A 23,086-nucleotide genomic window follows, 5' to 3' on the forward strand; every position below is an offset into this window, starting at 1 on the left:
AAGTGAAAATTTACTCTACCTTCCTAAACAAAAAAATGTATAGCTTAAAGTAATGGTACTGTTTCACATTTCTGATATCTTTTTAATGTCTGTCTTAATAGAAGACATCTAGATTCTCATACCTGCTTCTGCATTCAATTTGGTGTGATATGTTGTTTGGGTTAAAGTATATTAAAACTTGGACTCAAACAAATATGTATTGGAAAATGGATGAATAGTTTAATAGTATTTTCAGATAAATGTGGATATTCTTCTTTGATACTATATCAAAACTGAATAAATGATAGTTTCTTAAAGGTTAGTGTCAATGTGAAATATAGAACCTATCAATAAACTTTTCATAGTCTTTCATATTAAAATCCATTTGCCTATCTTACACTTTGAATGTATTATTTACCCATGCATGACTTTGTTAAATCATACATTTTTTTAGTCATTTAGAAAACAGTGGTTCACTATGTTAAGCTGAGCTTCCAAATGTTGATACATTTCATGGGTATACAATATCAAAAATATCACATTTGCTAATATCACCACTAATATTATCAGAAAAGTCCCTTAAGCATTAGAAAGTGGTCAAGTTCACAGCAGCAGATACAAGTTTTCCAAAATTTTAATTTTGGCTTGAAAGCTCAAATTTATTGGCAACAAATACTGTCAGTTGTTTTCCTTGGAAGTGACAGAACCACTCCTTCCTTTTTGAGAAAAGCCTGCCAAATACCCATGTCTAAATAATTTTCTGTCAGTTATTCTTCTTTTTTTTTAAAGTAATCTCTTTGCCCAAAATGGGGCTTGCACCCACAACCCCAAGATCAAGAGTTACATGCTCTACTGACTGAGCCAGCCAGGCGCCCCTGCCAGTTATTCTTCAAAGTAAAAATGGCAGTTCATGAAAAAAGTGGCTAGTTCAGTTTGCAGCTCAATTATACAAGAATTTTCCCTCAAAACAACCATATTTAAAAAAATTTTTTTTGAGTGATCGTGAGCTGGGGGGGCGGTGCATGGGGGCCGGGGGGTGGGCACTGGGGTGGGCAGAGGGAGAGGAAAGAGAGAATCCCAAGCAGACTCCATGTTCAGCTCAGCACAGAGCCTGACATGGGGCTCGATCTCACAACCATGAGATCATGATCTGAGCCAAAAACAAGAGTGGGACGCTTAACAAACTGAGCTACCCAGATGCCCCCAAGACAACCATATTTTGATATGCAGATTTCACACTCTGTCACACAGCATTATAAAAGGATGCATATTTAATCAAAATTTAATTAATAAGTTTTACCACTTCAAGATATTCTCCAGTGAGGGGGTTGCCTGGGTGGCTCAGTCAGTTGGGCGTCTGACTCTTGATTTCAGCTCAGGTCATGATCTCATGGTCATGGGATTGAGCCCCATGTCGGGCTCCACACTCGGTAGCCAGCCTACTTGGGATTCTCCCTCCCCCCGTTCACATGCACACTCTCTCTCAAATAAATAAATCTTTAAAAAAAAAAGATATTTTCAAATGAAACTGCCTTTTTTTTTAAACTGCAAGTGTGTGATAGTGTGGCAATAAAGAATATAATGACTAATAGTACAGTTTGGTGTTACTGCTTTGATTTGTACTGAGGTTATCAGCAGCTTTACCTAGCACTACTTTCGCATGATCATTGCAAATGTGGACACAATGTCAAAGGCATTATTATGATTATGAAAATAATTCTAACCTCAAAGACTCCCTGAAATGGTCTTTAGGACTCCTAGGAATCCACAGACCACACTGCAAGAAATGCTGAAAAACATTTACAAATAGTTAAAATCTGAACTTTCTTTCTCACCTTTTGATTAATGACAACAAATCCTTTATTGGACTGAGCACAGACTCTGTCTTTCAGGTCTATTATTTTTTGTACTCTATCTTCAATAAATTTTCTTTCAGCTTTTACCAATTTCTCTTTCTCTTCAGCAGTCTTATAAAAGAAACCAGAGCTCACCTCTCTAAAAGATTAATAAAAACAAGCTAGTAAAGACAGAAGAAAAAGGAGGGAAAGGTAGGAGTTTACACTAAACATGTGGGAGGGAAGAAAGAGATTAAAAAACACTTTTAGGGAGCACCTGGGTGGCTTAGTTGGTTAAGCGTCCCACCCTTAATTTTGGCTCAGATCATGATCTCAGGGTCATGAGATAGAGCCCTGTGCGTGCTTAAGATTCATTCCCTCTCTCTCTCTTTCTCTCTCTCTGCCCTTCCCCCACCTCTCTTTCTCGAAATCAATTAAAATTAAAAACACTTTTAGAAAATATAATTTCAAAATTTACAAAGAGTAACTGCCACATACGTTTTTTCATATTCTAGTGACACATTGCAAGTAAGGATAAATGCATCTTCCACTCGCTTCTTCATATCTGGATGACGGGCACCATGATCCAAAACTAATCCTCTGATCAATCTATTAAAAATATGTAATGTTTCTTACTTGGAATATACACTCTAAATTTATTATAAAATAAGGATTGTATTCTTAAAATGTTAACAGATCGGACACACATTGTTTCCTTGCACCAACTTTAAGCCTAACAGATAATTAGTAAAATTGGAAAAGAAAATCTACTTCAATGCAATTTCATTGAAGTCACAATGAAAAGTCAACCCAGAATTATTCTCTAAATTATGTGGCTCAAACACATGACACAGCTGGTCAAGTAATGAAAGGTAGGCACACAATGAGTTTCTTAGGAACATTTGTTCAAAATAATTATATGGAACAACCAAAAACTGTTAACCTAAATGTCTAACAATAGGGCATTGTAAAGCAAATAAATGACCCAACTATTTGGTGGTCATGAAAACTATATAATGACAGGGAAAATTATTTACAGAGGTAGCTGATAAACACAGAACAACAAACTACCTATAAAGCATGATTATAACTATTCTTTTAAAAAATAAGCACCTTGGTATTAACAAGAAAAAAATGAAAGGAACCTAGAGTAAAGTTATGCTTGGGCAGTAGGAATACAGATAATTTGGGGGTGGGAGAGGCTTTTTTCCTGTTTTCCAAATTTTCTTTCAAGAGTAAATATTTTTATAACATTTAAAACTTCATTTATACCCAATTAGGGAATGGTATTTCTACTTATGAATCTTTTAGAGCCAGGATTTGTTCTACATTAAAGTAAAGAAATGATTTTTTAAATAAACATGATTATAAGGAAGTTTTCAAAATTTTAATCTAACTACAAAATTTAATCTAATCACTCCAACTTCTACGTGAAAATGAAGATATTTAGGAAGAAACAAGCTAATGATATGTTCAATATTCATCACTCTTCAAGTCTCCACTCTTTCCCTCTCTCGCTCTCAGCAAATGACCTTGCTGCTTTGAGAAAATACAAACACTGTCCCATCACTACCTCCACCAATCCACCTGCACTTGAACCTAAACCTCTATTCCTATGAATGCACTGTCCATGCTCCTCTGCATGTGTGTACTCTACTCCATTTCTCCTCTCTGCTCCAGCATTGCCCCATCCCCCTACCGCCATCAATTCCTCCTGCCTCCAGGAACATTCTCGTCAGGATACAGACTTGCCATGATAATTCCCATCTTTAAAACAAAGAATGCTTCTCCTTCAAGTCCCTTCCCATACTCCTTTCTAGCAACTGCCCCATTTCTCTGCTAACCTTGGAGTGGTGTAAGCTTGCATCCTCACTTCTTCCCTAACCCTTCTCTCTGAAGCCCACCTTCAGTCTGACTTTCATACCCACTCCTTTATTGAATCAGTTCTCATTAAAGCCACCAAAAACATTAAATGCTTTCCATATCTAATGGTCAATTTTCAATCCACAACTTGTTCAAAGTTTCAGCAGCATATGACATAGTTGATTACTCTCCCTTTGAAACATTTTCCTATCTTAGCTTCTGGGCCACTACCCTCTCCTGGTTTTCCTCCTACCAGTGACCACTCCTCTTCAGTCTCCTGTGATAAATCCTCCTCGTCTTCTCAATTTCTAAACATCAGTTTCCAGGGCTCAACTTTAAACATCCTCTTTTTTTTTTAAGATTTTATTTATTTTGAGAGAGCGAGTGAGCGAGAGAACACGAGCAGGAGGAGGGGTAGAGGGACAGTAAACTTTCTCTTCTATCTATATTCACCTCCCAGATGATCTCATTACCTCTCACGGGCTTTAAGTCACCTATGCACGGATAACTCCCAAATATATTTCCAGATCAGACCTCTGTTCTAAACTCCAGACACACCTCTCCAACTCCCGACTCAGCATCTCCACATGGATGCCTAATAGGCATCTAAAACATAACATTTCCCAAACTAAACTCTTGATTTATTTCCCCAAATCTTTTCCTCCCAGTCTTTTCCATCCCAAGAAATGGGACTTCTGCTTTTCCAGCTGCTCCATGCAAAAACCCAGGAGACATCCTTCCTCTTTATCTGTCACATTCTACGTTGAACCATCAATAGATCCTATTTCTCCTTCTTCTAAGTATACCCTGATCTAAACTGTTTTCATCCCTCACCTGAATTACAACAGATTCCTGACTGGCCTCCGGCTTCTGCCCTTGCACTGGGATGTGCCCTGCTCCACAGTGCATTCTCCCCACAACAACCAGAGAGATCCTTCTGAAATATCAATCAAGAACTGCTTTGCCTTCAGCAATGGCAGACTAATTTGGACCAACCTTACCACCAAAAGTAACTAAGAATTCTGGGTTAAAAACAAAAACCCTGGGGCACCTGGGTGGCTCAGTCAGTTAAGCATCCGACTCAAGATTTCAGCTCAGGTCATCATCTTAGGGTTTTGAGATTGAGTCCTGCATCAGGCTCCATGCTGGGCGTGGAGCCTACTTAAGATCTTTCTCCTTCTCCCTCTGCACCCCACCCCCACTGGCTCGTGTGCACACACACACACACACACACACACACACACACTCTCTCTCTCTCTCTCTCAAAAAAAAAAAAAAAAGGCCCAACAAAAAAACAACCTTAAAAACAGTAAAGAAAACATGAACTCCAAGGGGTAAGAAAAGAACTGCAGGTACTCTTATCCTAAAGTCATTAGACAATTCAGGAAAATTTGAACTTTGTTTTCAACAACCTCACAATGAGAAGGGGACAGAATTAAAAGCTTGGGGCTCATCCAAGGTAGAAGGTCTAATAGGAGACACTTTTCCCAGTAAGTAGGAACCCCAAAGGGGAACACACTCAGGGTATAAACCAGAAGGATGAACTAGAAGCAATCAGCCCTTATACCCAACAGCAGTTAGAATTAACTGGAAAGGAGAGCCTGGGTGGCTCAGTTGGTTAAGCAGCCGACTCTTGATTTCAGCTCAGGTCCTGATCTCAGGGTCCTGGGATAGAGCCCTGCATCGGGCTCCACACTCAGCAGGGAGTCTGCTTAAGGATTCTGTCTCTCCCTCTCCCTCCTCCCCTCCCCCCACTCACATGTGTGCTCTCTCTAAAATAAATAAATAAATTTTTAGAAAAAAAAAGAATTACCTGGATATTAAAAACAAACAAACAAACAAAAAGCCCTCAAGCTGTGGATTTAATTTAAAGTATTCCCTGGGGTGCCTGGGTGGCTCAGTTGGCTAAGCGCCTGGACTCTTAATCTCAGCTCAGGCCCTGATCTCAGGGTCATGAGTTCAAGCCCCACATTGAGCTCCATGCTGGGCACGGAGAGTCTTAAAAAAAATAATAATAAAAAATAAAAAATAAAGTATTCCCTTGGCTCCTTGCAGAAGCAAATTCAAATTCTCTGTGCAAAATTGGACCTTCATCCTAGGTCTCAAATTATTTCTACAAATACTTTTTTCAAACACAATGAATGGCACATATAGAAACAAAACACAGAGAGAACCAGCAAAATATAATAAACACCAGAAATAGACAAGCCAAAACTTCAAATATTGTAATTATCAGATATGAACTATATGTTTAAAAACATATAAGGCAGGTTTATAAAGATCTGCAGGGAATAGGACGCCATAAAAAGTGCCATGGCAGGTTTAAGAAAAACCAAATAAAACTTCAAGAAATAGGTAAATAAAGATGCCCACAAACACACACATATATATTAAAATAAATGAGAAAGTATTTTCAAATGAAATAATGATACCTGGATTGGCTTCAAAATAATCCAGGTTTGGGGCAAGGAGGAGGGAGGAAAAAGGAGCATATAAGGGAAATAAAAGGAAAAATAAGACAGGCCGTATGTTGAAAATTGATGAAGATGAGTGACAGGTATATAGGAGTTCACTACTCTTTTCTCTCTACTTTTAGATATGTTTAGAATTTTCCATAATAGAAAGTTTAAAATTCATTAAGTCCAAAATCAACAAGATGCTACAAACTCTGAGGACATACATATTCAGACAACTGTCTGGCTTTCTTTCCTCTCCGACTTCATGTCCTACTCCTTTTTCCTCTTCCTATGCTTCAGGCACACAAACACCCCAGCATACTTGTGCCTCAGGGCCTTTTCAACCATTATTCCTTGGCTTCGAACATTCTTCCCCCAGATACGCACATGGCTAGCTCCCTTATTTCTTCAGATACTCCTTAGTTCTCTAGCTTCCTATAACAAGGACCTTCCCTGAACATTCTAAAATCAGACACATGCTCTCACATAGTCACTCTATCTTCTTCAAGCTTTTATTAGCACTTATGTATTTATTACCTCCCTCAACTAGAAAATAATCTTCTTGGAGAAAGAAATTGTTTTTGTTTACTCTTCATGACTGGCTCGGGTAAGTATTCAATTAATATATGTTTTGCTTGTTTGTTTGTTTATTTGACAGAGAGAGACACAGCGAGAGAGGGAACACAAGCAGGGGGAGCGGGAGAGGGAGAAGCAGGCCTCCCCACTGAGCAGGGAGCCCGATGCGGGGCTCGATCCCAGGACCCCAGGATCATGACCTGAGCAGAAGGCAGACGTTTAACAACTGAGCCACCCAGGCACCCCTCAATTAATATATGTTGAATTAATAGACTGATGTTGAATAAAAGTAAGGAAATTAATGAAAAAACATCTGAACTAAACCAAATATTCCAGAATCTATGTATTATCAAAGTTTATGTAATTTACTTTGTATCTGTTTCTGATTTATGCTTCATCTCCATGATTTCTACCATGAAGAGATCAATAGGATAACCTGGTCTTCTAACAGCCAAAACAGAATCCACAACAGCCTGAAAGAGAAGCAAATAAGAACAGTGAATTATTGTTCTACTAAAAGAAACCACTGGCCCAAGTAATCACCAGACTAAACAGATAAAGGGCTTCAGGCCTCAAAATACAGGGCAAGGCCAAAAAAGGGCCACTTTGTCACGGACACCAGTAATAACCAATGCCAATGACTACCTTAGAACCTAAAGGAACTTCAGAGATCATCAGGCCCAAATCCTTCATTTTACAGATAAGTAAACTCCAATAAAAGTTTAAGAAGTTACAGTCTTAGGGGCACCTGGGTGGCTCAGTTGGTAAAACATCCAACTCTTGATTTTAAATCAGGTCATGATCTCAGAGTCATGGGATCGAGCCCCGCATCGGGCTCTGCACCAGACGTGGAGCCTGCTTGGAATTCTCTCTTCCTCTCCCTCTGCCCCTCCCCCCCACTCCCACCCCCACTAGCTCACACTCTCTCTCCAAAAAAGACGGAGAAGGAGAAGGAGAAGGAGAAGGAGGAGAAGGAGAAGGAGAAGAAGAAGAAGAAGAAATAGTTACAGTCTTAAAACAAGGTCTAAAAGGCAGTAGCAGAGCCAGGACTAGAATTCAGTTATCTTCGAATGCCAAGCTACTACTCTTTCTACTACCAACACTACTCAAACTTTTCCACCGAAGAACTTATTAATGGAAAAGAAGGAAATGTAATGTAAGTTAAGAGCTAAAATTTGCTGGCTATACCAACATGAAATTTCTTAAGTTTTGTGTTTTATCATGAAAAGTTTCCACATCATGCCATAATATACATGTTTGTTTTAATGTGAAAGTAATGTTTTTCCCCAAAACTGCAAAGTAAAATTGACACTCTAGAAAAACATGTCTCACTTATTCTGCCACATATCCCCAGGGATATACAATTTGAGAAACATGGTACAATACATCCTATTGCTTATCTCAGAAAGTAATATGAAAACAACTAATTACAGAAACTAAGTGCTACAGTATAACCATCCTAAAATATAAATAAAGCAAAAAACTATACCTTAGAAAACTTTATCTGAGAAAACATGATATTTGGTTTTGGAGCCTAATAGGGAATAATGACAAAAACCACTGGATAATGAGAATATCAGTGTTTCTAGAACTCCAAAAGAGAATGGGGGCCTAGCCAGATAACATGAAGATTCTGGGTCACTTGATACATGTACTCCAACAGGAGAAAATACTGCAGTCTTTATTTGAACTCTGTTGAGTAAGAAATTGTCTGATCTTAATCTGATTTGCCAAGTAGGTTTTCCTAGTGGTAAGGGGAATCGACCAGAAACAACTCAGGTGTTCCGTCCATTTGTCATTTATATCTCTCAAAAAGTAAATTAGCAAGAAAGCATTATGAGTTATATGTCCATGTCTTGTGTTTTGGGTTATGAATTCATCATTCCTGATAAACCAATATATTCAAGTACAAAGCTGAGGAACAATGATGATATCAAACTATAGCCACCTGATAAAAGCCTTCCCAAAATACCCAGTCTTGTGCTTATATTACATACATTTTACCTTTAGAAGTAAACAAAACAAATATGCATTTCCCAGATGTGAATATTATCTATCAGATTAATCATGCTTCATTAAAGTGGTAAGCTTAACCACTTCCCTATGTGTCACTTCACATAACAACTATGGACCAGTTTAAGAGACCAGTACGTCACCCCAATGGCAACCACAAGGGATGATCCAAAGGCAGCCAAGCCCCTCCTAACTTTCATGGTAACTTAAAAGAAGGTTTAATATGACACTTTTGAAAAAATTACACATATTGTTCTGACCAATCAAGTCTAGTCTCTAAGTAAGTCTATAAATGTCTGTCTTCCATATTTTATTTCACGTTCAAAAGAACCACGTGGCGGTTGATTGTCTTATAGAAAAAAGAAAAATATCATCATGCATTAGTCTATACTCATTCTGAATGCAAAAGTTTAGTCACATACCTCTATTAACACATCAGCCAATTCAGCATGAACTTTAGTTTGTAGAGATGTTCTAGCCACATCTAAGAGGATTTCTCTTTTCATCTCTTTGTTAATTTTAACTTCTTCCAAAACTTCAAGTGCTTTTATCTTTGCAGCTTCAAATCCCTCAGCTATTATTCTAGGATGCAGGCCCTATTACATCAACATAAAACTAAAAATTATAAAGTAAGTCATCCAAAGTAAAAGTAACCATCTTCTCCTATTAACAGGTATATCCAGAAAAAGTAATATTACCCACATCAATGCCACTAAATATGTATATGTATATAATTTATAAAAGTAATTTTTCAGTGCTTCATATTTATTTTTTTAAAGATTTTTATTTTACTTATTTGTCAGAGAGACAGCAAGAGAGCACAAGCAGAGGGAGACACAGGCTCCCCGTTGAGCAAGGAGCCCAATGTGGGACTCAATCCCAGGACCCTGGGATCATGACCTGAGCCAAAGGCAGATGCTTAACCAACTGAGCCACCCAGGCATCCCATCAGTGCTTCATATTTAAAACAATCTCAAACTTACAGAAAAATTGTAAGTCCAGTACAAAAAACTACAAAAGTCTTCTTTATTTCCAAAAATTAGGACACATTGTCATGTGGTACTCTTCTGAATGGGCACAAATGAAAAGACTCCTTTTAATGCAGAGGAAAAGAACCAGCACTGATTTGGAGAAAAGCACAGACGGACACCACCTTCACCAAATGTTAACATCACAGTAATGGGACAAATAGGCATCATGTGCCTCCTGATACAATGCATTAAGAACACTAAAGCAGGGCGCCTGGGTGGCTCAGTTGGTTAAGAGACTGCCTTCGGCTCAGGTCATGATCCTGGAGTCCCGGGATCGAGTCCCGCATCGGGCTCCCTGCTCGGCAGGGAGTCTGCTTCTCCCTCTGACCCTCTCATGCTCTCTCTATCTCATTCTCTCTCTCAAATAAATAAATAAAATCTTTAAAAAAAAAAAAAAAGAACACTAAAGCACTTCTATGGTATTTGTGCCAAAAGTTCATAACCTGAGTCTAATTACGATAAAAAAGTCAAATCCAAATTGAGGACTTTCTACAAAATAACTGGCCTATATTCTAAAAGTAGCAATGTCATAAAACACAAAATGACAGCCCAAGATTATTCCAATTTAAAGGAGACTAAAGGGATATGACAACTGAATGCAATGAATGAGCCTAGATTTTTTTCTGCTATAAAGGATACTGTTGGGAAAAATGATAAAACTGGAATAAAATCTGTAGGTTATACTACTGCATTGTGTCAATGGTAATATTAATTTCCTGTTTTTTATCACTATTCTGTGATTACGTAAGAGAATATCCTGGTTTTAAGAAATATACACTAGGGGTGCCTGGGTGGCTCAGTCAGTTGACCACCTGCCTTCAGCTCAGGTCATGATCCCAGGGTCCTGGGATTGAGCCCCACGTCAGGCTCCCTGCTCAGTGGGAAGCCTGCTTCTCCCTCTCCCTCTGCTGCTCCCCCTGCTTGTGCTCTCTGTCAAATAATAAAATCTTTATTAAAAAAAGTATACACTAAAATATTTAGACAATCATGTCTGCAACTTACACCATTTAGAAAAAAAAAAAAAAATATATATATATATATACACACCATATATATGCATATATCTGAGAGAAAAATGTTATTTTTTGGAATATTCCTGAACCTTTTCTCTAGGTCTGACATTATAACAAAATAATTTTTTTAAAAAATAGCATTGCTTATTCTGGAAAAAATACATAAACTTATTGAAAGCTTGAACGAGGTCTAATTTATTCCCCTCCTCCATTCTTTTACATCAGTCCTACAATAATTTTTTAAAGTTAACATTTATTGAGCATTTGAGCCAGGTACTAATCCAAAGGGCTTTACATGTATTATTTAATTCAATCCTCTCAACACTATGAAGTGGGTATTATTATTTCTGTTTCACAATGAGGAAATAGAGGTTTATAGGGATAATGTAATTTGCCTTAGATCACCAGTATACTAAGAGGTGGAGCCAGGATTTAAACCTGCAAAGCCTGACTCTAGAGCCTGTGTTATGAACCATTTTCAAAACATTACCTCAGTCTAGGATCTCACAACTTCTCACCTGGACTACTAGGATCTCCCAGTCTTGACTCCCTTAAAACTGTCACCCAAATTTTTAAAATGTTAATCTGACCGTATCAGTCATTAATATGTTAACATGAACATTCTTCTTGGTTAGCATACTACGTGCCCTCTGTGATCTGGCTCCCATCTACTTCTCCAGGCTTTCATTACTGTCTACATCACTTTATTTTTTAAGATTTTATTTATTTATTTGAGAGAGAGCGCACATGAGTGTAGGGGAGGGGCGGAGAAAGCGGGAGAAGCAGACTCCCCACTGAACAGGGAGCCCAATGACCAATGACCGACTGAGCCACCCAGGCGCCCCTGTCCACATCACTTTAAACTTTGCCAACACCAAAATGCTTGTAGCTTTACACACATACCACCTTGCTTCTCTTCTCTGTGCCTCTGCTCATGTTGTTCCTTCTGCCTGGAAGGTCATTCTCCTTACCCCTCTTTCATCTGGCTTACTCCCTCTCATCCTGAAGACTTAACCCAGGTCTTACTTCCTCCAGAAAATGCTTCCTAATTCAGGTTAGTTTAGGAAAGCCCTCCCTCCTCAGTGTTTCTATCATGTATTGTGCCTAGCTCTAGCACTGTACTGCCACAGTTCCATAATTATGTCAGTGTCTGTCAGCATTTCCCCCTTGCCAAACTTTTTTCTCCCTAACAAAACCCTAATTTTGTTTAGGTTATCTCTTCCTCCAGTCTTCAGAGGAAGCTACCCTCTCTAGCTAGCTCAAGGGGTAGATACTGATTAGATTAAGTCAATTCCCCAAAAACCTGTTATTGATTTAGGATGGACACAGATCAAAGTTGTCCCAATCATATTACAGAGGAAGGACTTATATTCCATAATTGGGCAAATGGTTCTCTCTCGCACTCTTCTGCTGAGTGTTACTAAAGGAAGCAGGTATTCCTAATTTCTTCTGACAGTCTTATAATCAGGATGGAAATAAGCTTTATCATGAAACAGCTCTGTAAATGGAGGCGCTAAGAGACAGAAAGAACCAGGGTACTTGATGACTAATAGAATTTTTTAATCAACCAACCTTGGATGTTCTGTCATGGGAGATAATTTATTGTTTAAATGATTTTTAATCAAATTTCTACTGCTTACAGCCAAAAGTACCTAAATGAGGTACGTTGCAGGTACTGAATTACTAGACAATTCCCAATACTAAATGAAACACAAAGAAGTAATAATTCTAGCACTTTGACCTAGTAATGCTTTGCTGAAATGGTCCTTGAAAGAAAGGAAACATTCAAATACTTAATCAGAGAAGACAGATAAGTAATGCCAAGAAAAGAATACAGATTGAACAAAGGCACTGAGGTAGAAATGGGTGTAGTGATTTCAGAGGTAGTGAGTAGAGTGGAGGAGTCTCACTAGAGTAGATGGTTTATAAGGAAAATAAAACTAGAAAGATAGGTAAATTCATAACGTGAAAACCTTCAATTATTTTTCTCCAGTTATTTTTTTTTAAAGGTGCATAATTTGGTTTCAACTTTATCAGTGGTATCTTCTTTTTTAGGCCATTATTCATGGGTAGATGGCTAATTTTCTACCTACTCATATATCTTAAATATTTCATTTTAAAAAGTGGGATATAATTCCAATGAAAGGCAGTATTTTGGCAAAAAAGTTCATGACTATTTCCATTTATAATTGTCCAAAAGTATCTTGATAAAAATTACTTTTGCCCTCTAAAATTAAACCATTTTACTAGTGAAAACAATTCCCCATTCAAAATAAAGTATCACATGAATGTGAATTCTGTAAAACGCTAATACCTCAGAAATGTAAAGATCAGCTTGTTTTAGTAACTCTCCAATAATTAGAACATTGGAAGTAGTACCATCTCCTGTAATGTCATCCTGGGCTGTTGCTACTTTTGCTATCAGGGAAGCTGTTGGGTGTTGAATTTGCTGGAAAAAGTAAGCAACAGATTAAAAGAGAAAATGAGATTAAAAAAAAAATAGTCCAATGAAAACAAGATAACCTAAGGGCCAATAGTAAAATTAAAAAATGAACTTCATTCTACAAGTTCACAAATTCTTATTATCAATACTTAATAAATGTCAATACCAAATTTTTTAAATTGAGAACTAATGAGGTTTGAACATTTTTAAGAGTCTTTGCTTTGGAATGCAATGACATTTCCAAAATAAGATCAAATCCTTTCATCTCTAAGATGAATATACTTATTAAAATTGCAAAGGATTTTTTTTATATTTTCATATTACAAAGAACACAATTCAGTGTCTTTAAAAGATGTAACTAATTTGGAAGTATGTCTAAGCTATTACTTGGACTGTACAAAGATTTGAAAACAATCAAAATCATCTTTTATTAAGGTCTAACCCAACAAGTATTACTCATGACTGCAGTATTTAACTGACAGCCTTGGTTTAAAGATATACAATCTGTACTATGTTCTAGGCTTATTAAGATTTATTAAAGTCAGCAGCATCAGCTCACCATCTCATGGAGTAGTACACTGCCATCTTTGGTAAGTTTGATGTCACCTGCACCAGAAACAAGCCTGTTCACAAAACAGTGATGTATTAACCTCATATGGCAAGGGTCAAGCAAGACATTCTCAGTTCTTGCCACTCACTATCCTTAATATAAAGAAATGAGCTTCAAAACTTCCAAGTGCCATGGGGCAATACCATGGTAATCACCACCATGTGCAGCCTGAAGAATCACTTCTCCCCATATGGACTATGGTGATTTCATTCCAAATGGAGCATTTACAAGCTTAAGAGAAACTGGTGAGTTGAACAGAAGTTTGGTCAAAGAAGGATGCTTGGAAGTCTCAAACCACAGAATATAAAGTTCCTGCAGGCCTTTTATTTTGATAGAATGTACCATTCATTCACTCAACTTAGTTTCTTCCCTCATCCCTCACATCAAGTTCTGTTAACTCCACAACCTAAGTATTTCTTCAATATACCCCCTGCTCTCCATGTCCACTGTCCTTGACATCTCTAGCCTGGACTACTTAGACAGCATCCTGGTATCTCTGAATTTGAATCTACCCCTCACACTACATTTCTTGCTTTCTTTCTTTCTTTCTAAGATTTTGTTTATTTATTTGAGAGAGAGAGACAGCGAGAGAGGGAACACAAGCAGGGGGAGTGGGAGAGGGAGAAGCAGGCTTCCTGCTGAGCAGGGAGCCCAATGTGGGGCTCGATCCCAGCACCCCAGGATCGTGACCTGAGCCGAAGGCAGAGGCTTAACCACTGAGCCACTCAGGCGCCCCTATATTTATTTCTAAAAAGTAATGTGACTCAGTCAGCTCCCTGATCAAAAATCTTTCGATGAGTTTTATGTTCTCCAGCACTTTCAAGGTAAAATCCGGACGATTTAGCAATGTAGTAGTTCACCTTTCCCAATCTGGCTTATGTCTATTTGCCCTGCGGCATCTACCAAATGAGATCTTGTGGGAAAATCTTGTGGTTCCCTTAATACATCATGTTTGTTTTCATTTCAGTTGGATTTACACCACTGGGCTTTCTTGTTCCTGAAGTTACTAGAGGGCCTTTACTCCCTTCTCCAACTGGTGAACTCTAACTTATCTTTCAAGACTCTGATCAAAAATCTGTTATCTGAGAGGCTTCTCCTTCTCCCTACTCCCATCAGTAATTAGTCCCTTTCCTCAATATAATGATTATATATAGATATATATAATCTTCATTTCTGTGTTCCCAGCATCCAGTTGGTATACAAGCCCCCTTTTACCGTTAATTTTAATTCTGCTCGTTCCTCTTAGAATGTATTTCTCCTCTTACACATTTTAGCCCTCTTTTCCTCACTCTTCTAAAGAGAATAGTGAAGCTAAGTAAATATATGCTGAAAGGGTGAACAGATAGGAAGAAGTGCAGGCACAGAGCGTTCAAGTAACTTGCCTAAGACGCAAGGCTAGAAGGTAACTTGGATTTGAATCCGTGCCTGCCGGGCTCCAAGGTCTGTGTGCCCTTACCATTACAGCACACTGCCAAACGAAACCCAAACTATGGGCATACAGTCTCAAAGCGCAGGGGAGTTAAATGGCTTATGCTTCTAAAGAGACACCAGGTGAACTGTTGCTACTGCACACGAACGTTAATCAAAGTGGGGCAGAGGGGGTGTCACAGCTTCACTCGGGGCCCTTTCCTCGGAAGGCTGCCCTCCCGCCCCTGGCCAGGGGTGACCTCCGGGCAGGAATGCGAACGAGGGTATCCCGTCGCTCCAGGCATTTCGCGGAACGTCTTTCTCAGAGCGCGCCACGACACCCAACAAACCCCGGGCCCTAACCGCCTCTCCAACCGCCGGGCCATCTCACATTTTCATGGTGCCCTTAGGCCCCAAGTTGGTACGCAGCACATCCTGCAGCCCTCGGGCGGCGCATATATTGACAGCCAAGGCCGCCAGGGCCCGCGCCACCTCAGCCTTGGAGTTTACCGCCTTGATCGCGGCCATAGCACCACTGACCGTGCGACCCGGCAGGCAAAAACAGCCTCAGCCGCGATCTCGACAGAAATCCCGGCGCCACCGCCCGCCTTCCGGAGCCTCAGCCAATCCCCGCCGAGACAGGAAATGACGTTACCAGGCCTCGCCCGCACGGAAGCCAGAATCACCTTGGGTTCGGGCGCCGAGATGGCGTCCTCCGCCTCCGCCCGCACTCCGGCGGGGAAGCGAGTGGTGAATCAGGACGAACTGCGGCGGTTGATGAAGGAGAAGCAGCGTCTGAGCACCAATCGGAAACGGATAGAATCTCCATTTGCGAAGTACAACCGTTTGGGGCAGCTGAGCTGTGCCCTGTGTAACACCCCGGTGAAGAGCGAGCTCCTGTGGCAGACTCACGTCCTGGGAAAGCAGCACCGTGAGAAAGTGGCCGAGCTGAAGGGCGCGAAGGAAGCCACCCAGAGTCCGTCCTCCAGCGCAGTGCCTCAGTCAGCCAAGAGGAAGGCGCCGGATGCGGATGGCCAGGATGCCAAAAGGCCCAAGGCCTCTCCGCTGCCTCAGGTACAGCCCTCCACATCCGCTTTGCCCACCAACTTTGACAGAGCAGGGAAGGAGTCCGCCAGAGCGACTCTCAGTAAGGCTTCGGGACTCGGTTTACTCCCTGATTATGAAGATGAGGAAGAGGAGGAGGAGGAGGAGGAAGAGGGAGGAGAAGGGAAAAGAGGGGACACTAGCAAGCAGCCGCCCGACGCACAGGGCAAGGAACACTCGCTTTCCTCCTCGAGAGAGGCAACAAGTGGTATGCTGCCAAGCGGTTTCTCAGATACAAATCCTCCCAAGGCCCCTTTAATTCCTCATTCAGGGTCAATTGAGAAAGCAGAAATACATGAAAAAGTCGTGGAAAGGAGAGAAAACACAGCGGAGGCATTACCGGAAGGCTTTTTTGACGACCCTGAGATAGATGCCAGGGTACGAAAGGTTGATGCCCCAAAGGATCAGATGGACAAAGAGTGGGACGAATTTCAAAAGGCCATGAGACAGGTCAATACCATTTCCGAAGCCATAGTTGCCGAAGAGGATGAGGAGGGACGGTTGGACCGGCAAATTGGGGAAATCGATGAGCAGATAGAATGTTACCGTCGGGTGGAAAAGCTTCGGAATCGTCAGGATGAAATAAAACATAAGCTTAAAGAGGTTCTGACTATAAAAGAACTTCAGAAAAAGGAAGAGGAGAATGTTGACAGCGATGATGAGGGAGAACTACAAGATTTGTTGTCTCAGGATTGGAGGGTAAAGGGGGCTTTGTTATAGGGTTTCAAAGACCCGAGATTTTTGTACCCTCTACAATGGTACCAAAAGTGCTGTCTCTGGATAGGATACTGATTACTTCATGCCCTGATATTTGATAACCTAACTGGGTTGTTGAGATACTATGAGCCTGTGAAGATAGCACTTTTGAAAATTGGTGTAAAATATTTTTGAGGTAAAGTTGTTTTTGAAATTTTTGAACTATTACATACGAAAATGTCAACTTTTTCACACATTTACTTAAGTGTATAATTTTGAATTGTCAAATCTGTAAGCTGTAAATATTATATGTAGTTAAATATATATTTACTTAAGTAATTCTGTTTTGAAATTTATGAATAAGTAGAAGTCAAGCCAACAGACAAGCTTTTAGACGAAAACCAAGTGTGGTATTTGGGATATATGTGACTTTTTCTTTTCTAATCCCTTAAATCAACTCAAGAGTGTTTTGCAGGAAGGTGGGGGACAGGGGTTGTTTTTAAATACTATTCATAAACACATAAGTCATTCAGGGCAAATCAGTTCTCTGAGTATTCTGTTTCTATTTTAAAAACATGCACTAGGAGCACATGGTGATGTATCCCAAATATTTCTCTTGATTAAACCAGTGATTCTTGGATGTAGGTGCACATGGAAAGCACCAAGCTTTTGAAAAGGTGCATATGAATCACCTTGAAGCATTTCCAAAAACTCGTGTGCCCAAGGCCTACCATTAGAGATTAAATAAATCGGGAGCGGGGCCCAGGCGTCTGTTTAGTTTTGAAAGCTTCCCAGGTTATTCTGATACACGCCAAAGTTGGAGAGCTATGTGGCCCTAAATCCAGAACCCATTTATGTTTTTTCAGGCTTTGTTTTTTTCAAATACCATGTTCCATAAGTTTACTGTCTATTGTATAAAAGAAATACTACTTTATATTTAGATTTCATCCAGTCTTAAATTTTATTACATTTCATAGTAAATTAGGGTTCAGAGTTTCTGTCCATTGTTGGGAGGATAAGTTGTTTTCTCAAGGAGTAACAATTAGCTTGTTCCAGTCATTGATTGTTTAAATCACTCCTTTTCCCTTTAGCGATAGAGGTATTCAAATGAAAATGGAATTAGCAGTGTTCCAGGGGCAAAAATGCATACAGCATCCTCAAATGAAAGTGAGTGGTAATAATAATAGTTAAAACATAAAGCTTTTACAATATATGACAGATGTGGTTCTAACTGCTTTACATAAACCAAGTCTAGTTGCTCTAAAGCCCAGGTTTTATGGAGAATAGTACCAAGAGATAAGGTATGAAAAAGCCTCACTTGGATGCTAGATGAAAGAATTCTCTCTGTCGGCAATGTAGGAAAAGTGGAAGTTTTTGAGCAAGAAATTATATTTGCAAAAAAATTATGGAAGATGATTTTAGTTGCAGTATATAAAATGGAATGAATGTGGATGGGGAGAAAGAAGCTGGGAGACTACTTGGAAACTAGATTTTAAAAGCTAGGTGAGCAAGACTTTGATTAGTTATGGACTGAGAGTAAAGGAATAAAGTTGAAACATTTTAACAGGAAGGGCTAATATTTTAGTGACTAGAGGTAGAAGAAAAACAGGAGGGATAAAGATGAAATTGAAGGGCTTGGGGGTTTTTAGTGTAGGTCCCTGAAAAAGTTATCTAACACTTATTGAGCATATTAACTATCTTGCTGTCTTTGGCAGAAAGTCTGTTTTCTTGAGCTGTCAATATGATAACAGAGGGCATGCCTGCCTTAAATGTATAAACCCACATGTACTCAGAGTTTTCTATCATCCATCACTTTATTATTTTAAAATGAGAGAATACAAAGGTGGGCTTGAGTAGTAGGCCCTGTCATACCTTGGTTTAAGAGGCTAGGCTGATGATCTTGCAGAGCACTGTCCATTTAAAAATACAATGCAAGCCACATACGTATTTTCAATTTCCTAGAAGCCACATGAAAAAGTAAAAAGATACGAAATTAGTTTTAGTGTAATTTATTTTATCCAATATATCCAAAATACTCACTTTTCAATACATAATCAATATTTAAATATCATTAATGAAGTATTTTACACTTAGGGGGTTCTAGATTTCTGAAATCTGGGTGTATCTGACTTAGCACATCTCAATTTGGACTGGCTACAGTTCAAGTACTAGCCATATGTGGCTAACAATAAAGGACAGCGCAGACTTAAAGAGAAAGTTGTGCAGGAGTAAAAACAAAACATGCACAGGAGATAGCAGACCAAATAAGAGTGGAATGTTCATTCCTGACAACAGTGGAAGTTATGATTAGAAAGGTAGATTATGAACCGTTATGGAAGATCTTGAACGCCATGCTCGAAGGAGTTGGAACTTTAAATTAACAATTGAATATCCTTGAGGTTGTTGAGTCCTGAATTATAACAGTTAAAGAGTTTAAGGAATGCCATTACTATACATACAAACAGCAGTGGGTTTTTAGGAGGGACAGAAAGCTCTGTTCCCCATGCTCTGTATTCCGGAGAATGAATGGTGGGGCCCTGAGCAAAATCAAGGAAATCCTGGTTGGATCTTCGATCAATGTAAAAAGCTACAGGGATTAGTGGATCCTTCCTGATCCTCCACACATTGGAGAGCTCCTTTATACGTCTTTGAGCTGGGTCAAATAGGTTTTGGCATTAGACTTCAAACCCACCAACGTTCCCAAATTGTAAGACTTAGTCCCATGGATTTCTTCGAGTCACTCTTCTCTTTTTAGAGAACCCCTTCATTTAGCCAACAATTTATTAGAGTTACGTACGTAAATGCTACAAAGGTAATCCTCTCACCAATTCACTTACCAATTTAATGTAGTTCCCCTAACTGGAGGGGAAAAAAACCTGAACTAACTAGCTTTGAAATGTAAATTTGCCCAGTGGCTTACAACTTGGAAAATGCTCTCACATTTGTATTTCCTTTAATGATGAAAGTAATGACTACTTTTTATACACCAGGAAACGAGGCTGTGGAATTAAAATTCCAGGAGAAAAATTTAGTAGTAACGATCACTAGATTAGTATGGAGCAATAGGAAGAACAGGGGAATTGGCAAGAGAAAACAAGACACAGGTTCAAGTTCCCACTCTACATTTTAAGGGTTAGTGATCTTGGGCAAGTCACATCTCCAAACCTTAGTGCACCCTACTACCAAGTTGATAATGGGGGGGCACCTGGGTGGCTCAGTTGGTTAGGTGTCTGCCTTCGGCTCAGGTCATGATCTCAGGGTCCTAGGATCAAGTCCCGCATTGGGCTCCCTGTTCTGTGGGCAGTCTGCTTCTCCCTCTCACTCTATGCTCTCCCTCTCTCTCTCTCTCAAATAAATAAAATCTTTAAAAAAAAAAAAAAGATGATACCTCAGGTCACATGACATGTGTGAAAGGGGTTTATAAACTGAAAGGCAATACAAGTACGTCTATTACAGATGGTCCCCCACTTAAAATGGTTCTACTTCATGATTTTTCGACTTTACAATGGTGGGAAAGTGATACACATTCGGTAGAAACCGTACTTCAAATTTTGGATTCTGAATTTGAATCTTTTCCTGGGCTAGCAGGGGGCGGTACGACAGTGTCCCATGATGCTGGGCAGCGGTAGTGGGCCACGGCTCCCAGGCAGCCAAGTGATCACAAGATACACCGACAGCCCCTGTGAAACCACACAACTATTCTGTTCTGCACTTTGAGTGAAGTAGTCAGTAAATCACATGGGACATTCAACACTCTTATTATAAAGTAGGCTTTGTGTTCGATTTTGCCCGAGTGTAGGCTGATATAAGTGTTCAGAGCACGTTTAAGGTAGGCTAGGCTAAGCTGTGCTGTTTGGTGGGTTGGCTATGTTAGATGCATTTTCAACTTATGATTGGTTTATCGGGACTTACCATGGGATTACATCCCAATAAACCCATCGTAAATTGAGGAAGATAGCTTAGTCTTCCCCTGCCGCATGCTAACTTGATTTTAGTCTAATTATTTAATGCCCCTTAATTCCCTCTTTGAAACTAAGGTAATTAGAGCAGGTGATTTTCTTGAGATTTCTTTTAACTCCAAATTTTTAATTTCGCCGAGACAAGTGGCATCTCACCTTTTAAACATTTTTAAAGTCGTTCAATTGACCATCTGGAGACAGATGGCTAAAGTATTGTTGCTTTTACTTACAAGATTTGCCCAGCTTAAGTCCCATTTGTCTTGGTGTAATTATGAATAGTGCCCTGCCCCTTCACTCTCAACACTCCTTTTCTGGAGGTATAGATACTCACTTACCTAAAATTTTGATAGGAAGAAAAACCACTTTCTAATGAACAGGGAGTCAAGGTCTTAATGGAAATAGTATGTTTCCTGTTAATGATGCACTAATTGGCTGGCTACTTGGCTGGATATTTGTGTAGGGGGATTTGAGTAAGTATATGGGTAGGAATGGTGGCTAGATAGATCATTTTAGATTGCTTTTTAATACTAAGAATCTAGTAGCCTGTATAATATCAGGAATTACTTGAGAAGCTTTAAATTTGGGGCACCTGGGTGGCTCAGTCGTTAAGCATCTGCCTTCGGCTCAGGTCATGATCCCAGGGTCCTGGGATCCAGCCCATCGGGCTCCCTGCTCAGCGGGAAGCCTGCTTCTCCCTCTCCCACTCGCCCTGCTTGTGTTCCCTCTCTCGCTGTCTGTCTCTGTCAAATAAATAAATAAAATCTTAAAAAAAAAAAAAAAGCTTTAAATTTGAACAGGGAAAAAAATCCCAAAACTCTGCATTCTATGTTCTTTTTCTTTTTTTTTTTTTCTGCATTCTATTTCCTATCTACAGTTTCTCCCTCAGTGATCTCATCCATTCCTGTGGGTTTAAATATCACCTTTATACTGGTGACTCCCAATTTATATCCCTAGCCTTGACCCTTCTCCTGAGAGTCATCCTTCATTCCCCTTTATTCCCCCAAATCTAATGCATTAGCCAAGTCCTGGCAGCTCTCCCTCTAAAATATGTCCAGAATCTCTCTCCTACTTTCTGTCTCCACCGGTCCTAGCCACCATCTCTTGTGTTAGTGTGCAAGAGCACCTGTTCTCGTGTGCACACCCTAGCCACAGTCAGTTAACAAGTAGAATGATGTTTTAAAAATGTAGGTCATGTCACTGTCACTGTCACTGAAAACCCTTCATCATATGCTTCCATCACACTTGGGGAAAAAAAAATCCAGGCCCTTATTAAGCTCACATGGTGCTCAGCATTTGCTGATTCAAATGTCTACTACTTGTGAGCTAATGACCGACCCCAAACCCTGCTAAAGGGGGGTGGATAGGGCAGGAGAGCATAACTGCTCTATGTTGAAATCAATTTTCATCATTCAGTAGCGGCCTGGCATGGCCAAGTCTTCTTAATTATCAAGAGGCATGACAAGATTGTTTTTGTTTTTAGTGAAATCTCAAAAACACCATGTGGGCTGAATGTGATCCATAGGCCTGAGGCGGCGACCTGTCTTCTAACTTCATCTGCTACACTCCTCCCTTTATTCTCCATGTCCCAGTACTCGCTGGTGAGCTTTCTGTTCCTCAGACATGCCGTGTTAGGACCTGCACCTTGCGGTTCCCTCTGCCCAGAACCTGACTTCAAACAGCATGGCAATCTTACATTCCGTTCTCAGCTCTAGTGTTTCTTGCTCAGATGGCATAAACAGCCATGCCCCCCCCACCTCTTGTCCCTCTGTCACATCATTCTGGGAATTCATTAAACTTACCTCTATCTTGAATTAGCTTGTTTATTTGCACATGAATTATGTCTCTATCCCACCAGAATATAAACTCCACGAGGGCAGGGGGCTCGTCTGTCTTGCCCACAAGCTAAAATAATGCCCAGCACTAACAGAGCTCAATAAATATCTACGGAATGAATAATACCCACATGGCAGGAAGTGGCTTGGAAAACTGGTAAAAAGACCAAGCTAACTCGTGGAAGTTGGAACCAGAACAAAAGTCAACTCAGCGGCTTAGAGGGCCAAGAAATCTTTTCCTCCCTAGTGTCTCCCTTCTCTGGCACATA

The 23,086-nt window shown here is 39.8% G+C and overlaps 2 protein-coding genes across 2 annotated transcripts in view; one reads left to right on the forward strand and one right to left on the reverse strand.

The window, feature by feature from the left end:
* The window catches only part of CCT6B (chaperonin containing TCP1 subunit 6B), a 31,572-nt gene extending 15,719 nt beyond the window's left edge, over positions 1-15,853 (reverse strand). The window contains exons 1-7 of the mRNA XM_036078713.2: positions 15,618-15,853; positions 13,769-13,832; positions 13,081-13,215; positions 9,145-9,318; positions 7,079-7,182; positions 2,313-2,423; positions 1,815-1,974 (exon numbers count right to left, since the gene is read on the reverse strand). Of these exons, the coding sequence (XP_035934606.1) occupies positions 1,815-1,974; positions 2,313-2,423; positions 7,079-7,182; positions 9,145-9,318; positions 13,081-13,215; positions 13,769-13,832; positions 15,618-15,754 (885 nt within the window). The 5' untranslated portion in view covers positions 15,755-15,853. The remainder of the gene's footprint in view (positions 1-1,814; positions 1,975-2,312; positions 2,424-7,078; positions 7,183-9,144; positions 9,319-13,080; positions 13,216-13,768; positions 13,833-15,617) is intronic.
* Positions 15,854-15,896: 43 nt separating this feature from the next.
* On the forward strand, positions 15,897-17,365 carry ZNF830 (zinc finger protein 830). The gene has a single exon (XM_036078721.2). It carries the CDS (start codon positions 15,932-15,934, stop codon positions 17,048-17,050), a length of 1,119 nt encoding a protein of 372 aa, XP_035934614.1. The 5' UTR covers positions 15,897-15,931; the 3' UTR covers positions 17,051-17,365.
* Positions 17,366-23,086: the final 5,721 nt, after the last annotated feature.

Source organism: Halichoerus grypus, chromosome 2 (genome assembly GCF_964656455.1).
Source record: "Halichoerus grypus chromosome 2, mHalGry1.hap1.1, whole genome shotgun sequence".
In the NCBI taxonomy this organism is placed as follows: Eukaryota; Metazoa; Chordata; class Mammalia; order Carnivora; family Phocidae; genus Halichoerus; species Halichoerus grypus.